The 20480-nt window shown below is 40.8% G+C and overlaps 1 protein-coding gene across 5 annotated transcripts in view; it reads right to left on the bottom strand.

Moving 5' to 3' along the window:
• The window catches only part of LOC124592534 (gamma-tubulin complex component 3-like), a 293359-nt gene that overhangs the window by 96657 nt on the left and 176222 nt on the right, over nucleotides 1–20480 (bottom strand). For all 5 annotated transcript variants that reach the window (XR_006977520.1, XM_047131845.1, XM_047131844.1 and 2 more), the window contains one exon: nucleotides 8330–8683. Coding sequence is in view for 4 of the 5 variants with exons in the window: in XM_047131845.1 (XP_046987801.1) it covers nucleotides 8330–8683 (354 nt within the window). In the remaining variant the exon portion in view is untranslated. The remainder of the gene's footprint in view (nucleotides 1–8329; nucleotides 8684–20480) is intronic.

Raw genomic sequence — 20480 nt, 5'->3', positions numbered from 1 at the left:
TCTAAGCCGCAGGCGGCTTTTTGGATTACGAAAACCGGAAAAAAAGTGCGGCTTCGATTCGAGTAAATACGGTAACTGAACTTGCCTGAAATATTTTGATGATAAATAAGATACATATATATGCAACTGACAAAATTGTCTTCCATTTCAGCTCATTATCAACTTTTCAAACTGAAAGAGGAGATACAATCTGTCTTCCAGTCAGTTAGGAAGGACTTTTTTTTTTTTCTCTGATAATTCACCATTCACCAAGTGGGACTGCAGCCGGACACATAGTTGAATAATGATGACAAAATCAGCGGCTGCATTTGAATGTAATATTGGTTATTCTTTATAAAGCATGCAACCGCATGGTGTCATCATCATCTAAACAGAATCATATGCAACAGGCCGAAATTAACTGGATTCCGTACCTTCCATACGGCATCTGATCGTGCCGGGCCTGTTATTGACATGGAAGGTACGGAATCCAGCTAATTTTGGCCTGTTGCATATAATTCTGTTCATTGCACATGAAAATGTATGTGGATGGCAGGTTGCACTCGGGGCCTGAAGGTGACACCATGTGGTGCCAAAACTGGTACCATGTTTTAAAAAGAATAAATAATGTCAGACTAAATACAGTCACGACTTTATATCACAAATCTCAAACTACCCTTTCCTCAAAAAATAGAATGCAAAAACAGAGTAGCAAGATCAAGACAGCACAGAAGATAATGCAATTCCATAAAATTACAGTTTCTGAACCATGTCAAGATTTGCAGCTATGGTGTGCAGGAGTGCACTGTTGAGAATATGAATAACACCACTAGGTAGACGTCCTCTGCACTGCTGGCTTTAGCTCCTTGTCCAATATGCACAGGTCACTATTCACTGTTACGTCAGTGCTATAAAATCGGCCCGTTTGTACCCAAGACAAAAATAGAAAGGACTTACAAGCAAAAAGTTGACATGAAAACTATTTCTTTGCCAAAGAAGATGGGTGCCAAAATTACGAAGACTGCATTTTGCTTCCTAGTACACTATGCGTGGTTTCACACACTTAATAAAATGTGACAAGAACATCTCTTTCATTGTTGCATTGTGCCTAAAGGGATGCAGAAATCTGCACTGTCCTCATATTGTGAATTTGCTGTTATCTTCTCAAACTCCCTTATGAATTAATGACCATTTATTACCAAGTAGAGCATGCCAGGTTAGGGGGGCAGTGAGAGTATGAAATGTGACACGACATTTTTAGGACAGCATATCCAATTTCAAAGCTTCCATGACGACAAAAGACGTTTGTGATGTACAGCAGTGAGTAAGTGTTGGGACATCCCACTGTAGGAGGCAGTATTATGATATGTGCAGATGGGAGAATGTCTTGAACCCATCATGTCTACAAGGCGAGACAGCAAGTGAGCATATCCACCTGCTGTGTGGGATTACATGTTCTTTGGCATCATGCTTTGAAGATGTTTAGAAGACAAGGATAAAAAATGGCTACAATGGACGCAATGACAAAGGACTGTCGAATATCTTGCTTTTGCACAAGCTACATATGTTTAAGACAGCCTGTCCACCTGATTAGTATACAAGATTATGTTATGAAAGACGTAGTTGTTGTAAAAGAAAGTATGAATACAGAAGGTATAAAGTTCAGTTGTTTATGTCACTCATGTAGCTTGGAAGACAATTAACACACTATCAGTACCCATCCATGCAAAACGACACAAGTCCTGTCACACTGCTGGAGCACAGTTAGGTGGAAGTGAATAGCAGGTCCACCTCAGTAAACATCAAAAAGGGGAAGTGAAGGAAAATTTATTAAATAAATCTATTGATATTAAACATACGAGGATCACAGATTACACACACCAAGAAACCATCAAAGCTGCATTGCGAAACCATGCCTGTTGATGTTTGTAACTCAAACCCATTCAGTTTCATCACAGGTGAATCAGAACATTAATCCAACACAGAGAGAATCTTAGACAACTTAGAAGAACATTTTTTAAATTTATTTCTGTGAGTTATATAAATCAAAAATAAACTTGGTATCACAATAAAAAATTACAGTGACCTTAAGCAACGGTCCAGCAGTAGTCTGTTAAAAAAATCTTCGGCTGATTGAGACAAGAAAATAAAAGAAACTGGCAATAAGTGTCATACACTGTCACTTCAAATAAAAATGATACATCCAGCAAGATTGTGCTCCAGCAGAAATTTTAAAATACCAGTACGGGTTAACTATTCAAAAAGTTCAACTAGTTGGGCAGCCCCACACACACCCATAGGGGATGATGAAGGAGTGGCTGTATAAATGCTAGCATTCAGAATCCTTGATTCCTCATTCTTCTGTTAAAAATTGAAAATTAATTGCAGAACTGTACATACATAAAAATATGTAATAAAGCCTATACTGTGATTTTCAGTATCATTGCGAACATTTTGTAAATTGTCTTTTGATTATATGACTAAGAAAATTACCACACATAAGCTAAAATATTGAAGAATAGTAGACATAAAAAGTTTAGGTTTTTTTAGCTTCTCAACATAACAGAAAGCAATGTATATCCTTTCAATACACACATAACAAAACACACACAGAATTCTTTTAGAAGTCCATAAACTTCTTCACAAATTTCACAATACTTTAAGCATGATGCCGCAGTTGAGATTTGATGCCCATCAAGTTGTGTGTAAATTTCACAAGTCTTTAACTGCTCTGCTGTTCAGAGTTAAATGTCCACAATCATGCAACTGTTGAAAACTTGCTTTAAGTTCCCAAACTCCTGCAGTAATTTTTGCAAGTACACTGACTTGTCGCCATGAAAATTTTAAACACTTTAATCAAGACTGGCATGCTGCTCATCAGCACATCCAAACTCATCAACGTCTCAAACCGAACTGATCCAGGCCAATGCAGCCACTGCCTTTATACAGGCTTGGTATGTCATTGCAAAACACACACACACACACACACACACACACACACACACACACACACGTCTGCAGTCTCAGGCATCTGAAAACACACTGTGAGCAGCAGCGCCAGAGCATGATGGGAGTGGCAACTGGGTGGGGTTAAGGAGGAGGCTGGGGTGGGGAGGGATAATATGGTGGGGATGGCAGACATTGAAGTGCAGCAGTTTAGATGGACAGCAGGAGAGAAGGTGGTGGTGGTGGTGGTGGTGGTGGTGGGGGGAATAAGAAATTAAAAGACTGAGTGTGGCAGTGACACGACGACTGTGTAGTGCTGGAATGGGAACAGGGAGGGGGCTGGATGGGTGAGGACAGTGATTAAGTCACTAATGTAGGTGCCGGCCGAAGTGGCCGTGCGGTTAAAGGTGCTGCAGTCTGGAACCGCAAGACCGCTACGGTCGCAGGTTCGAATCCTGCCTCGGGCATGGATGTTTGTGATGTCCTTAGGTTAGTTAGGTTTAACTAGTTCTAAGTTCTAGGGGACTAATGACCTCAGCAGTTGAGTCCCATAGTGCTCAGAGGCATTTGAACCACTAATGTAGGTAGTGGCTAGGAGGGTTACAGGAATGTAGGATGTATTGCAGGGAAAGTCCCCACCTGTGCAAATCAGAAAAGCTGGTGTTGGTGGAAAGGATTAATATGCCACAAATTGTGAAGCAGTCACTGAGATGGGGGATAACATGTTTGGCAGTGTGTTCAGCAACAGGGTGGTCCACATGTTTCTTGGCCACAGTTTGTCAGTGGCCATTCATGCGGCCAGACATTTTGTTGGTTGTCAGGTCTACACAGCACAGTGGTTGCAGCTTAGCTTGCAAATCACGTGACTGGTTTCACAGGTAGCCCTGCCTTTGATGGGATAGGTGATGTTAGTGAATGGACTGAAGTAGGTGGTGATAGGAGGATGTATGGGACAGGTCCTCCATCTAGGTCCATTACAGGAGTATGAGCCTTGAGGTAAGGGATTGGGAGAAAGGGTTGTATAAGGATGGACGAGTATACTATGTAGGTTTGGTGGACAGCCGAATACCACTGTAGGAGGGGTGCGAGGGGAGTTGCGTTTCCTTGAGTGTGTGTGTGTGTGTGTGTGTGTGTGTGTGTGTGTGTGTGTGTGCGCGTGTGTGGATGGATATGTGCGTGTGCGCGAGTGTATACCTGTCCTTTTTTCCCCCTAAGGTAAGTCTTTCCGCTCCCGGGATTGGAATGACTCCTTACCCTCTCCCTTAAAACCCACTTCCTTTCGTCTTCCCCTCTCCTTCCCTCTTTCCTGATGAGGCAACAGTTTGTTGCGAAAGCTTGAATTTTGTGTGTATGTTTGTGTTTCTATCGACCTGCCAGCGCTTTCGTTCGGTAAGTCACCTCATCTTTGTTTTTATATATAATTTTTCCCACGTGGAATGTTTCCTTCTATTATATTGATATCATAATGAGACTTAATGTCTACAAACAGTTATTGCGATGGCAGCACCCCCACATTATGCGTGGGCCAGTAAGGCCACTCATCCAGGGAAAACCACTGGCAAAAACTCTCGACAACCTACTGCCCTTATGAAAGCAGGATTAGTTTTTTCATATTCTACCAACAGTGAATATGTAGGCTGCTGATCAAATGGACGGCTTCACATGCTACCTCCTCACGAGCTATGTTTGTTTGTTTCAGGACTTGTGCCGTTCAGCACCAAATGACCTGTTGAACCAGTGCCTGTCTCGCTGGGAGTCTTTCATCTCTCAAAGTCAGTGTACTGAGAAGCTGACATTTCTTCTGATGGAGTGTTAGGTGACTCACCCTGTATACTCATCCATCCTTACACAACCCCCGCTCCTAATCCCTTACCTCATGGCTCGTACCCCTGTAATAGACCTAGATGCAAGACCTGTCCCATACATCCTCCTACCACCACCTACTCCAGTCCGGTCAGTAACATTACTTATCACATCAAAGGCAGGGCTACCTGTGAAACCAGTCATGTGATCTACAAGCTAAGCTGCAACCACTGTGCTGCATTCTATGTAGGCATGACAACCAACAAGCTGTGTTTCCGCATGAACGGCCACCTACAAACTGTGGCCAAAAAAGAAGTGGGCCACCCTGTAGCTGAACACGCTGCCCAACATGATACCTCTCATCTCAATGACTGCTTCACAGCCTGTGCCATATGGATCCTTCCCACCAACACCAGCTTTTCTGAATTGCGCAGGTGGGAACTTTCCCTGCAATACATCCCATGTTGCCGTAACCCTCCTGGCCTCAACCTTCGTTAGTCACTGTCCTCACCCATCCAGCCCCCTCCCTGTTCCCATTCCAGCACTACACAGCCGTCATTTCACCGCCACACCCAGTCTTTTTAATTTCTTTTACTTTTTATTTTTTTGTTTATATTTTTATCTCTCCCCTTTCTGCTACTTATCTCCTCCCCCTCTCCACACTTTCTCTCCTACCCTCCATCTAAAATGCAACACTTCATTGTCCGCCACTCCCACCATACTATCCTTCCCCCTCCCCGCCCCAGCCTCCTCCTTACCCCCACCTAGTCGCCACTCTCATCATGCCCTGGTGCTGCTGCTCGCAGTGTGGTTTCAGCTCTCTGAGACTGCAGATGTGTATGCAAGTTGCGCTTGCGTGAGTGTGTGTGTGTGTGTGTGTGTGTGTGTGTGTGTGTGTGTGTGTGTGTGTGTGTACTGCTGACAGAGGCCTTAATGGCCGAAAGCTATGATTGTGCGAAGCTTTTTATTGTGCCTATCGCGGCTCAGCATCTCTGCTATATGGTGAGTAGCAACTTTCCTTCTCTCGTATTGTTATATTCCATCCTGGATTTTCCATTGTTTGATATTGAAAAATGAATTTGTCATAATAAACCATTTTTTTAGTTCTCCGTTAGAAAAGTTACGTAATGTATTTATCTTTTTGTGTGTTTGATTAGGACTTGTTATGGAGACTCAGCTATCAGGAAAGCAAGTTGTCAAAATAAGGAATTTTAAACTTTTCAAAAGGAAAGTATTTTGCTATGTTTCAGTTTCACCATTAGTTAAGTTAAAAAAGTTAGTATCTTTTATTTCCGGATCAGAGGCAAGTGTGTAGTACAGAATACACACTTGAAACCAAACAAATAAGTTTGTTGTCTGATTTACCTCAATGGCTTTCCTGTACAGCAACTCTGAATTACACTGATCTGATTTGCAGCCGTAAGTGATAACTGTCTCCATTACAAAAATCTGTCTTTGTAAATAGCAACAACATTCAATTCTGTGGAAATGTGAGCAGTTGTGTATTTGACTTACATCTTGTGACCAACTATCTGTTGTTAACTGATTATTTTTTCTTTGGGTGGTGCTCTGTCATATCCTCTGTTGACAAACATGGATGTAGAGCAGCAAAAGGGATTACAGGAAATTGTTTATTTTCCAAAAAAGTTGGCATTTGTCAGGAGAAACAGTGAGACGTGATCTCTCATGTTTCTTAGTGTGGTTGAGCAATGGGTCCTTCTCAGTATTCAGTTTAAGTTTGTATTTTAATTTTTGCAAAATATTTTGGCAACCAACCATATTGTTTTCTTCATGTGCTGTGAGTTATGTTTCGTGTACTTGCTGCGTGGACTAGTCATACTGTGAATTATTATTGGTCTCATCCCACTGTTTGTTCGCAATCTGGTTGTAAACCAGGCAGCAAGTACACGTAACAGCACAGCTTACACCACCTAAAGGAGGCGGGTGGGTCATTCAACAGAATATCGTGCAAAAACAGAAATACTAACTTAGCTAAACTCCTGGAAGCACATTATTTATCAGTCCCACAGATGAAATGTGAGGCAACTCATCGCTTTACTCTACAGGGAGATTATGTTCCACTAAATACCCTCATGGTAATGTACATGTGCGTCAGTGAAAAAGACCAATTAAAAGGTGTTAGCATGTAGACGTAACGTGCTGTTTCAGTCTCTTCTGTACCTAAGGTCCATCACTGTTCCCTTTGGATCACTACGTAATTCGGTGCTCTCCGATACACACGATCGAGCAGCGGAGGATTGGTACTCAAGCGTCAACTTTAGGTTACAATATCTCCGGATGTAATTAACATTTTACAATGCAACAAACGGCACTGATTACGTATTTGTTAATATGTTCAGATGTGCTAACAAAACTAACGGGGTTCAATTTAAAAAAAAAAGTAGGTTTGTGTTAAAAAACATACTTCCGTGCATTTTTTTATGGTTTGTATTAACCAATTACACTAGCCCCTCTCCTCACATTCGGTCTGTGGAATCGATTCGTCAGTATTTGATGTGGTTTATGAAATACATCCAGCGGTAACGTTAGGTGACTCACCCTGTATTGTGTAGATTCGGTGGATGACAGAATACCATGGTAGGAGGGGTGGGAAGGATAGTGAGTAGGACATTTCTCATTTCAGGGTACGGTGAGAAGTAATCAAAACAGGGGCAGAGAATGTAATTCAGTTGCTCCAGTCCCGGATGGTACTGAGTTACGAGGGGAATGCTCCTCTGGCCGGACTGTGCTACTTTGGGAGGTGGTAGGAGACGAAAGATAAGGCACAGGAGATTTGTTTTTGTATAAGAATGGGAGGACAATTACGATCAGTGAAGGCTTCAGTGAGACCCTCGATATATTTAGAGAGGGACTGCTCATCACTGCAGATGCGATAAACACGGGTGTCTAGGCTGTGTACGGAAGGGACTTCTTGGTGTGAAACGGGTGGCAGCTGTCGAAGTGGAGGTGTTGCTTGTCGTTAGTAGGTTTGATATGGACGGAGGTACTGATGTAGCCATCTCTGAGGCGGAGGTCAACATCTAAGAAGGTGCCTTGTTGGGTTGAGTAGGACCAGGTGAAGTAAATGGGGGAGAAGTTATTGAGGTTCTGGAGGAATAAGAATAAGGTGCCCTCACCTTCAATTCAGATAGTAAAGATGTCATCAATGAATCAGAACCAGGTGAGGGGTTTAAGATTATGGATTTTTAGGAAGGATTCCTCTAGATGGCCCGTGAATAGGTTAGCATAGGATGGTGCCATGCAGATTCGTTTGTAGGTAATGCCTTCAAAGGAGGAGTGATTGTGGGTGAGGATATAGTTGGTCATGGAGACTAGGAGGGTGGTTGTTGGTTTGGAATCCATAGGGCATCTGGAAAGGTAGTGTTCGATGCAGTAAGGCCATGGGCATTAGGAATATTAGTGTACAGGGAGGTGGCATCAATAGTGACGAGCAGGGCACCGTGTGGTAAAGGGAGAGGAACTGTGGAGAGTCGGTCGAGGAAATGGTTGGTATCCTTTATATAGAAGGATAGGTTCCAGGTAATAGGTTGAAGGTGTTTGTCTACGAGAGCAGAGATTCTCTCATTTTCCAATATCTTACCTGTGTTCCTTCATCTAGGAAAGCCCCCGCACGAACTGTTGCCAGGAACGCATCATGTGCTCTAATGACATCATCCAAGCCTTCTGCTTGCTGGACTTCTTTGTTGAATGCCTCCCAGGAGCATTCCAGCACCTCAAATAGTGTGTAGTACTGCACTTGATGTACAAAGTGCACCATTTCAGAGATAAGGAGATGTAATCTCTGCAATAAAGGCTTCATTCCAGGCAGACATCTCATCTGCTTAGCAGCTGTTAGCTGTCGCTTGACAGCCAGACTTAGCACAAATTCCATTCGTTTTGCTCGCCAAAGAGCATTGAACAGCATCAAGTAGGAAGACATGTTCATAGCAAAAACCTGTTGAGGAAAGACATTCTCATTTACTAGTATTGAAAAGATGTCCACCTTTCAAAGTATTTGTTGTTTAAACTGTCATTCATTACATACAATTTAAATAAAACTGATGTATTATTTCATATTTTCATACTGTCAAGATATTAATGTTGTATTAGAATAACTTTGCAATTACAGAAGATTGGAGGACTAAAAAATAAAGTTAACAAACTACTTATCTGCTTAGATCATCTAGATTTCTAGAATGTCAAAAGCAAGTGGATGTATTATGTCTGTCTGTGCATCGTGTAAATAGAGAGAATCACATGTTAAACATAGAGGGCCATAACTTAGCACCCCATTTCTGCAGAGAAAATTTTTCAATCTAATCTCCTCTAATATCAATACACTTCACCCAGCAGTATTCCATTGCAATTATCACCTCTCAGTAGTGTTCTCCGAAAGTGCTGCAAAGTACCCCTACCCTTCTACAGCCGCAATGGCTTCTGGACTGGATGAAAAGTGCTGATCAGTGAGGAATTTCTTAAGTTTTGAGAATAGGTGGAAGTCCAAGGAAGCTAAATCTGAGGAATAAGATGAATGCACTTCATAGTGCAAATTCTTCAGTTTCTCCAATGCCACAATGCTTTTGTGAGCATGTGCCTTATCCTGATGGAAGATAATTTTTTTCTTCTTTAATCTGAGTCTGTTTTCATGAATCCTCACATACAGTCTAGATATAAGGTGAGTTATAATAGTACTCTCCAGCTATGGTATTATATTTTTCAAGGCAGTCAATCTACAAAATTCCTTTTGCACCCCCAAAATATTTTTGCCATGTTCTTTTCCACTGAAGATACAATCCTTTTCTTCTTTGGAGCTGAAGAACCGGATTCTATCCACTGCATAAACCACTGTTTCAGTTTAGGTGCATAGTGATGAATCTATTTTTCATTTACTATCATGTTCTTAAAATGTACCATGCACTTTTAGGAAAATGTCATGCAAATGTGTTTGTGATAGACTGCGAGCAGATGCAACATCCATCTTGATCAAAGCTTTTTCCATGTTCAGTTCCTGCTGCAAGATGTGACCAACATTCCTTTGGTATTGCTAAAGCATTAGCAATGTCACACACCTTTACATATAGATCTTCCAAAATAATATCATGCACTTTGTTGGTGATTTCCAGTGTGCTTGCACCTCTTTGGACATCCTTGGCATAGATCATCTTGGATGCTTTCACGGCCACATTTAAACTCTGCCACCTATGCTTTCATGGGGGAAATTACTGCCTATTTTTTCATGGTGGAAATTGAAGATGAAGATCTCCCATACACATTTACAAGCCACAAATGTTTGGTTGATGTTAAATCTTCTTTTAGGAAGAATTTAATCACAGTATGATAGTCGATTTTTTTACATTTTTTAGGACCACACACCACAACTGCCTCAAAAGACTGCCTACAGTCAACTGTTGCCTTGAGTGACTTGCAGTTTTACGTGCCATCTACTAACAAACATATCAACATAACAGGGGGCAAAATAAAAAATTATAAAAAATAAAAAAATAAAAACAATATCAAGTGAGAAGTGCTGCGATCTTTGAGCGAGGGTGAGAACTTTTCAGACAGCCCTCATACACCTGCTCTCAATGTCTTGCCATAAGGGTCATACGCTTGAGGAAGATCCAGGTGCAACACTTGTCCAACACCATATCATGCTATATTTCCGCCAAAACTTGTCCTCCTCTATCAGAGGCAGGGCAACGTGTAATCCCTGTCATGTCAATATCATATATGAAATATGCTGTAAATGGTTCAAATGGCTCTGAGCACTATGGGACTTAACATGTGAGGTCATCAGTCCCCTAGAACTTGGAACTACTTAAACCTAACTAACCTAAGGACATCACATACATCCATGCCCGTGGCAGGATTCGAACCTGTGACCATAGTGGTCGCGCGGTTCCAGACTGAAGCGCCTAGAACCACTCGGCCACAGCGGCCGGTAGATATGCTGTAACTTCCACAAAATATTTTACTTAGGAATGACCACAAACCTGCTATCCACACGGATGAATCGGCACCACCAAACTGTGGCCACAAACAGAGTTCACCATCCTGCGGCAAAACATTTTGCAGATTTATCAATTTCAAAAGTTGTTTCATAGCCTGTATGGTCTGGATCCTTGCCCCAAACATCAATTTTTCTGAATTACATGGGTGGAAGCTAACCTTGGGTCACATCCTTTGAGCCTATAATCCTTCCAGCCTCATCTCTGCTAGCCCATGCCCACAACTTTACTCATCCTATACTTGCATCATCATCTTCTGTTCTATGTCCTCCACCTCCTTAATCCATTCCTCCATGTAACTATGCACTGCATACAACTCCACCCCCAAATGACCAAAATGAGCCCACTGGTGTGGCATTCCAATTATGTTAATCTGCTGCCTGTCCCTCCTGACTATCAGTCACTCTTCTCCAACCGTCTCTCCCCCTACTCACCTTATTTCTCTCCTTACTCACTCTACACAAAACGAACCCTAACTCCAGTTGATCTGCAGTGCTGGTATGAAGTAACGAGCCATGACATGGTAGCCATCCGACTCTCTAGCTCTGAAGAAAGATCCGTTGAAGAAAGATCCGTCCATGAACTAGCAATATTTTCCGTCTAGTTTTATGCTTTTTGACAACTCAACACATCAAAAATTTACTTTGTTAAATCCACAACTCTCGCGAAATTGAAGATAAGTGAATTAACTAAAATGCCCCCCCCCCTTTTAATGCAATGTATTCCATCACATACACGATACATACATAGTACGAGGGTTGTCCATAACAAAAGAGGTTCCCAATTATTTTTCACAATGAAAAACATGTTTATTGGCAATATATAATACATGTGTGGAACGCTACACTCAAACTTTTACCTATTTGTCAATACAATCACAGTTGGGATCAATGTATTTTCGCATGTGGTGTACCATTTTCTGTATGTTTGCATCATACAACTCTCCTGCCATGCCACAAAGGTAGTGTAAAGCCTCTTCTTTCAGCTCCTCTCTGGTTGTGCAATGTATCCCACCCATGTGTTTCTTCAATTCAGGAAAGAGAGGGCCATGTCTAGGCTGCAAGGCAGGTGAGTGAAAGTACACTCCATCCAAATTTGTTGAAGAGATTGTTTGTGATATGTGGACAAGCATTGTCCTGATGGAAACACACTCCCTTCGTGAGCATGCCTCCCCTCATTTTGTATCATGCAGCAAAGGTTCTTGACCATTTCACAGCAGTGGTCTGCACTGATTGTTGTTCTGGTAGGCAAGACTACCCAACAATAACCTCTTTCTGTCCCAGAACATGCTCACCATTACTGTGCCAGCAGACTGTGTTCATTTAAACTTCTGCAGCTTTGGTGAGGCTGGATGTTTCTGCTGGTTCATTTGCAAAGAAATTTGCAGGCCACATCCATGTGTTTCCGTTTGTGATTTTCCATAAGAATTCTCGGGACTCACATTGGAATATACTGAATGGTTGGTCAAAATTTTGTCAACATTGGTCTTGCTAACGTCAAAGATCATCTCAAAGAGCTCCCAAACCATCAACCTTCAATCTTTCAGCATTGCTTCTTCCACTTTCGCAACTGTTTCACCCGAAACTGATCCCCGTCCAGAGCACTGTTTGTTGTGGACGTCTGTAGGTCCATCTTTGAATTCTATGCACCATTTGCACAAACGTTGTATGCTCATACACATTTCTCCACATACTTCACACAACTGGGAATGAATGTGGACTGGTGCAGTCTTTTCTGCACACAAGAAATGAATCATAGAGCGTAATTCGCACGTGGCATGACACATGAGAGGGATCTCCATTTCTAATGGCTGGCAAGCCAAGATTGAGCTTTGCAGACAGCTCACTGGGGCAGGAAATAGCAGAGGTAGAACCAAGTTACATGCTTGTGTTGCTGGATCCCGTGTAACAGCGTTCCCCGTGATTGTAGATCTATGGGAACTGTATTTTACAGACAACCCTCATATTTTTCCAAAAATACTGAAACATGCTATTGTTAGACCCCTTCACAAGAAAAATAAGAGAGGTGATTAATAATCATCAACCAATACCACTGCTTACCTACCTCTAGAAGGTAGTGAAAAAGATTATCTCCACAAGAATAATAACAATGCTATTCTGAAATGAAACACTTAGTCTCAATCTGGATTTGATGGGGCTCTCTCCACAGAACATGCCATTTTTAAATTTACAAATTATACAAAACAGGACTTAACTAACAAAGTGATGTTGCAACTTGTTAAAAGCCTTTTATAATGCAGTCACAATTTTCGACAAAAGTTCAAATATTATGGTATCAAAGATCTTTTTGATTTCGTTCAGGGAATATTTTGTTGATACTTGGAAGGACAAAGACAAATAAAAATTGAAGTATACAGTATTTGTACAAGTTTTCTGAGGGTGGTCCAGAAAGCTGAAAGCCAGTTACATAGAATAATTATTATTGTAGAAGATCAATACCATGTATTTCAGTTTTTAAGCAATTTTTCTGGTAACTTATTTTCATCGTATCCAACTGAAAGCATGCAGTTCGTCACATTAATAAATCCACAGAAAGTATACAAACAGCATTTTCAGAGTGGGGAATAATCACTACAGGACAGCTGAAAATAGTTTACAGAAAAGGCTAATATTTGACTAGTAATGGAGATGATGAGTTGGACCCTAAAAACCCAAGTTGCGACACATTTGTTAGAAGATATGGAAGCCATGAACCATCTAAATCCCATCTGCAGAAGTCGAGTTTGATTGGCTACAAGGGATAACAAACCAACAACAAGAATATCTGTTTAGAGAGTCAACACAAAATAAATTCCAAAATGAATTTTCACTCTGTAGCAGAGCGTGCATTGATTTGGCACTTTGTGGCAGATTAAACCTGTGAGCTGGACTGGGACTTGAACTTGGGATCTTTGCCTTTCACAGGAGGCAACTGCTCTATCAACTTATCTATCCAAACACAATTCACAACTTGCCATCACAGCATTACATCTGTCAATACATTATCTCCTACCTTCCAAACTTCACATAAGTTCTCCTGCATACCTTGGTGAACTTACAATGGAAGAAATGAATTTTCGTTCTCAGAGGAAACTCAAACAGCAAAGGTTTCCAAGTTTCATCTACAAGTAAAATACCTCAAACTTTTCCATGTGAAACCCTATCCAATGTCTCTGTCACGGCAAGGTACAATGAGGGATGGAATCCAAAGGACTTTAGTTTACGAGCATTGAAGGCTGTCATGGTGTTTACAACAATCCATTACAGATGGCAGGTAAATCACTTGATAAGAAATATTGGTCAATATTGTATGTACAAAATATAGGAACCTGTCAGGATTTAGATCTAAAGAGGTATGTGGTGGGTCTGGTTGAGAGAAAGAACACAGAGTACTTGGTGAGCAGAGGTCCTCAAAATGCGGCAGTGCAAATTCCAGATTTTTATTTCTCTGCTATTAGTTACTCTTTTGGTGTACTATACACCTATAATTAAAAATGCTTATGCTCTTGATGCTGTCATTGAAGGAGAAGATTTACAGGCTAATGCCGAGAGTAATGAGTAAGATGCACAAAGTATTTCAGCAATTTGAAGAATGTGGATGGAAATGGAGGGCATAATTACAAAAAATATTATCAAAGGACATTAAATGAATAAAATACTTATGACTTCGTAATATAAAGAGGGATTTTTAAAATAAGTATTAAAACATGAGTGAAAAGTGTGTCTAGAAAGAAGAGATTTGATTTTTTTGTGTATTACAGTATTAATTGATCTAAATACATTACAATATGTCAACTCAGGGTATTATTCAGAAAAATTTGAGCTAGCAATATTATACTGGCAACTGTTAATGTTGCCTGAAATTCACTAGTAACTCAGTGTGTCCAGGGTGGGAAAGAAAACCAGTCTTGGAACGATACATAGCATTTCTGAATGAGGAAATGGATAAGGTATCGAATATATTGCTTCCCGCTACTTATACCTCCCGAGGAGATCACGATTGTAAAATTAGAGAGATTCGAGTGCGTACGGAGGCTTTCAGACAGTCGTTCTTCCCGCGAACCATACGCGACTGGAACAGAAAAGGGAGGTAATGACAGTGGCACGTAAAGTGCCCTCCGCCACACACCGTTGCGTGGCTTGCGGAGTATAAATGTAGATGTAGATGTAGATTTGTAAATAAGTAAGTATTCTATGAGGGTGAGTCAAATGAAAACCTTAAATATTTTTTATAGATATTATTTATTGTTCAGAAGTGGTACAAAGCTGTATCACTTTTCAACATAATCTCCCCCACGCTCAATGCAAGTCCTCCAGTGCTTACAAAGTGCATAGATTACTTTAGAAAAAAATTCTTTTGGTAATCCACGCAACCACTCGTGCACCGCGTGGCGTACCTCTTCATTAGAATGGAACTTCTTTCCTCCCATTGCATCTTTGAGTGGTCCAAACACATGGAAATCACTTGGGACAAGATCTGGTGAGTATGGTGGATGAGGAAGACACTCAAAATGCAGGTCTGTGATTGTTGCAACTGTTGTATGGGCAGTAGGGGACCTTGCATTGTCATGTTGCAAAAGGACACCTGCTTACAGCGATCCACTTCGCTTTGATTTGATTGCAGGCCGCAGATGATTTTTTAGGAGATCTGTATATGATGCACCGGTGAAAGTGGTGCCTCTAGGCATGTAATGCTCCAAAATGACGCCTTTTATGTCCCAAAAGAGAGTCAGCATAACCTTCCCTGCTGATGGTTCTGTTCGAAGCTTCTTTGGTTTTGGTGATGAGGAATGGCGCCATTCCTTGCTTGCTCTCTTCATTTCCGGTTGGTGGAAGTGAACCCAGGTATCGTCCCCAGTGACGATTCTTGCAAGGAAGCCATCACCTTTTTGTTCAAAGTGCCGAAGAAGTTCTTCACAAGTATCAACACGTCATTCTCTCGTTTCAGGAGTCAGCTGTCGTGGCACCCATCTTGCAGACACTTCGTGAAACTGGTGCGCATCATGTACAATGTGATGTGCTGACCCGTGACTAATCTGTAAACATGCTGCAATGTCACTCAGTGTCACTCGGTGGTTTTCCTTCACTATGGCTGCAACTGCTGCAATGTTCTGTGGAGTCACAACTCGTTGTGCCTGACCTGGACGAGGAGCATCTTCCACTGAAGTCACACCATTTGCGAACTTCCTACTCCATTCGTAGACTTGCTGCTGTGACAAACGTGCATCAACGTACTTAACCTTCATTCGTTGATGAATTTCAATAGGTTTCACACCTTCACTACGCATAAACCGAATAACAGAATGCTGTTCTTCCCTGGTGCAAGTCGCAAGTGGGGCAGCCATCTTTATACTGAAACTGCGACGGTATGTGTGCATCTGCACTATGCTGCCAGCTACAGGCCATTCTGCATGCTGTCTGTAGCACACTAACTTACAGGGTAATGGCGCGAAATTTCGATTTGTTATTACAAATTTAAGATTTTCATTTGACTCATCCTCGTACAAATGAATATTTTAACAGATCACTGTTTTGACACAATAAAGGTTTAATTTTTAGTGTTCTGTACGAACTGAACCCTTATAGGAACATTTAGTTGTCTGTCTGACTGTTAAGACCCCTTTTTCTCAGGAGCGGGTAGAAGTATAAAGTAGAAATTTATGTCAAATACTAAGACCTTAGGTCCCTTGGTGGTGTAAATAATTTAAGCTTCTAAGTCAACGCAATCAAATTATATGGTCACATATTTCAGACAATTTGACACTCTCAAACTCATTCACCGCAACCTACAGACGGAACTGTTGTTGGACATTCAGGCCTGGTGGTCTAGCAGTAATGCACATACCTGGAAACCAAGAGGTTGTGGATTCTCTAATCAGACCACAGATTTTTCAGTCTTTGTTTTAACCTAGCCTTTGTCTTTCAAAGACTTGTGGAGTCACCGGAAACAACACTTGGTTAGGCTAGAGACACACAAGTCAGCAAAGTGACAACCAGGCTATGGAACCACACGAAATTATTATTGTTAATTAAGTTTGCGCTGAACACTCAGACTGTGCGTCCTACTCGCACTTGTCCTATTCATAGAAGCATAAAAAGATATACTTTATTAATGACTTATAAATAATATAAACGGCATTTGTTAAGTAGGCTAGGCAGAATGGACTATTTTCGGCTAGGATAACATAGTAAAGGTTCTGAAACCTGCAGATGGCATTCTTTCCCATCCTCCTCACGAAAATGAGGGGATATGGACAGTGTAATGGGACACCCTCCTCTAGCATTACTTTTCCTCAACAATAGCTGTCATTACCAGTATTATTTTTTCAATTTTGGACAGGTCAATATTATCTCAGTTGCTTTTCTGGAAACTTTCAAATAATTTTATACACAGTACGTTATACTTCAAGCGAAATTTACAATAAGGAATTACTTTATAAAATATTTTAGTTTCGATGTTATAATCGATAAGAACTAGTTCTTAATGTACAATTAAAATTATTCTTATTTAGAAACATTTGAAATTATGAAATATTGGCACACTTAAAATTTCTATTATTAATTACACATCCAGTACTGTTTACTATGTTTATTTCTGGATTTAATTATGAACTAATAATCGAAATTAATAATGTAACAGTAATAAGTAGAAATTCATCTTTTAAGAAAAATTGTAAACCCTTTGGAATATTGTTATTTCTGCAGACTATGGGAGTCCTAAGCATGTCTCTGATGTGATTGGACGTATTTTTGTGCGAATAATGTAATTTCTGCCTTGTTAATGTGAAAAATCAGAAGACTGTATGATATACTAAAATGTGAGAAAATACAGTTACATAAAAACTAAAATTGTGCAACAACAATCTTCAAATTTATTTAGTTTAATCCAACCGTGAGGACCCAAGGTGTGACATTTTCAGCTGAATCAGACCCCTAGACAAGAAGAACTGGAGTCAACTCAACCTGACATGCTATGTAAACTAGGAAGTTTATGGTAATCTTCGATTCTCTCAAATATTCATAAAAGATTTTAATGTGGACAATAGAACGAAGTATGAAGGGCTGAGTAGATTACAAGGGGCAGTCACTAATGGGCACCAACAATGAACTAATGCTGCTGAAGGAGTGACAGGCAATACAACCATGGCATCCACACTTGTGAGAGTTATATATGTGTTGTCATGGTGCAGAAAGGAATATCAAGGAATGTTGGTCAACATTAGTGCCCAATTTTTGACACTTGTTTAATTTAGTTCACATATGATTTACATATACGTAAATAAAGTATGGCTTGGAGTAACACTGGCAAACAACATTTTTATTACAAAGAATGTGAATGGTGTTCTTTGTTAAGTCATGTGTGCTGAATTTGTAGTTACTGGCTAATGGACTCAGTTTTCTTGTGTCATGTTACTCTCTTTTGAATGAGAACCTCGAAAACTCAGTTTATTGGTTATTCTTCTGTAGCTTAAATATTCTGCAGATGTAATTGTTGAAAAATATTCAAAATATGTACAAGGAATTACTACATACAGAACACAGCTCAGGATTGAGGATTGAAAACTTAGAGCCACAATGTGTGTGTTTCCATTTCTGTCTCAGTACTGAGAATTCTGCCAACTGTTGAAAGTGCCTGGTTGTTGCTCTAAGTTTGTGAAGCCTTGTGTCAATTTAGAAGACAAAATAAATTACATCTGTACAAATAGTGCAAATTCTTTGTGTGTGTGTGTGTGTGTGTGTGTGTGTGTGTGTGTGTGTGTGTGTGTGTGTGTGGAGGGGGGAAGGGGGGAGGTGGGGGGAAGGTGAAATATTCTACAATATCGTACAACATTAAACCAATGTTTTTTTCTCTATGACCACAATGCCGTGAGCGATACATAGGAGGTTGTACAATATTCCTAGAGTAAGCATTTAAAGCTGGTTCTTGAAACTTTGTTAATAGACTTTCTCGCGATAGTTTATGTCTTTCTTCAAGAATCTTCTAGTACAGTTCCTTCACTATCTCTGTGACACCCTCCCATGGCTTAACAAACCTGACCATTCGTGCTATCCTTCGCTGAAGATGTTCAATATCCCCTATTAGTCCTATTTGGGGGTCCCACACACTCTAGCAGCAGAACCACTCACACGAGTAATTTGTAAGCAATCTCCTTTGTAGGCTGCATTTCTCCACTATTCTACTAATAAACTGAAGTCTACCACATGCTTTGCCCATGACTGACCCTACGTGATCATTTAATTACATATTCCTACAAAATTTTACACTCAGGAATTTGTATGAGTTTGTTTATTCCAACAGTGACTCACTGATATAGTCATAAGATACTATGCTTTTTCATTTTCTGAAGTGAAAATTTTAAATTTTTGGACATTGAAAGCAAGTTGTTAATCTTTGCACCACTTTGCAATCTTATCAAGACCTGACTGAATATTTATGCACTTTCTTCCAGATAGTACTTCATTATGGGGTCGTGTCACCAGCCAGTTGCGTATGAAGTCTTCCACGCTCTCGTCATCTACAAATCGTCGCCCTCCTAGAGCTTCTTTAAGTGGTCCGAATAAATAGGAATCGCAGGGCGACAAGTCCAGGCTGTAAGGAGAATGATCAAATGCAGTCCATTTCATTTCCTGTAGCTTGGAGACAGTTAGAGCTGCAGTATGGGGTTGCGCATTGTCATGGAGGAGGAGGATGACCTGTCAGATGGTCTCGTCTTTTGCGACAATTTGCAACTCTCGACTTGTTCAACAGTTCACAGTAGTATGCAGAACTGACTGTGCATCTCATACAAAATATCACATTGATTGTGTGTTGCTAATGCAAAAAAAAGACAACATTTTAAAACACGGTTGAAAGAACCTTGCCAGCTGACAGTCGAGTCTTAGCTTTCACTAGTGCTGCCTCCCCTTTCCTCCGCCACTCCTTACTGGCTTGTTTGGATTCTGGAGTGTAGTGGTGAACTCATGTTTCGTCGCAGGTGACAATCCAACTCAAAAATCCATCACCTTCTTCCGCAAATCTTGCTGTAAGCCTCTGACAGATCTCCAAACGTCTCAACTTCAGATTTTTGGTCAAAACTTCAGGGACCCACCTGGAACACACTTTACGGAAATGTAGGTTGTTTGTGATGATTGCTTGACAACTCCCATAACTGATTCTGACTTTTTGTGCAATTTCTGATACTCTCGCCTGTCAATCATCGCCAATAATGTCTTTAATCGCACAAATGTTTATGTCTGTAATGCTGGTCCGAGGACAGCGATCGTGTTGCTGATTTTCCACACGTTCTTGTCCTTCCTTGAACTTTTTATGCCAAGCAAACACACGCGACCTTGATAATGTTTTATCACCAAAATGTGCAGTCAATCTTTGGCAAATTTCCGCCGCTGTAACTCCTTCATGAGCAAGAAATTTGATAATTATGTGTTGTGCAATGAAGGGGTGCACCTGTTGCTCAGACGACATGAGCGTAACTGACGAAATGGCAGGAAATATCTAACAGCACACTCTCCTCACTTCCAACAGTCCTGCCTAAGCATAGCAGAGGTGTGGGGCAGTCCTACCAACTGTTCAGGAACAAAAATCCCATTTATATTTGATCCCCCCTCATATTAATATTATCTGCAAGGTCATTAATATACAAAAGGAACAGCAAGGGTCCCAACACACTTCCCTGGGGTACACCTGAAGTTACTTCTTCATCTGATGACGACCCTCCATCCAAGATAACATGCTGCGTCTTTCCCA

Source organism: Schistocerca americana, chromosome 2, assembly GCF_021461395.2.
Source record: "Schistocerca americana isolate TAMUIC-IGC-003095 chromosome 2, iqSchAmer2.1, whole genome shotgun sequence".
In the NCBI taxonomy this organism is placed as follows: Eukaryota; Metazoa; Arthropoda; class Insecta; order Orthoptera; family Acrididae; genus Schistocerca; species Schistocerca americana.
Note: the sequence above shows the minus strand (reverse complement) of the source record. Positions and strands in the feature narration are given on the sequence as shown.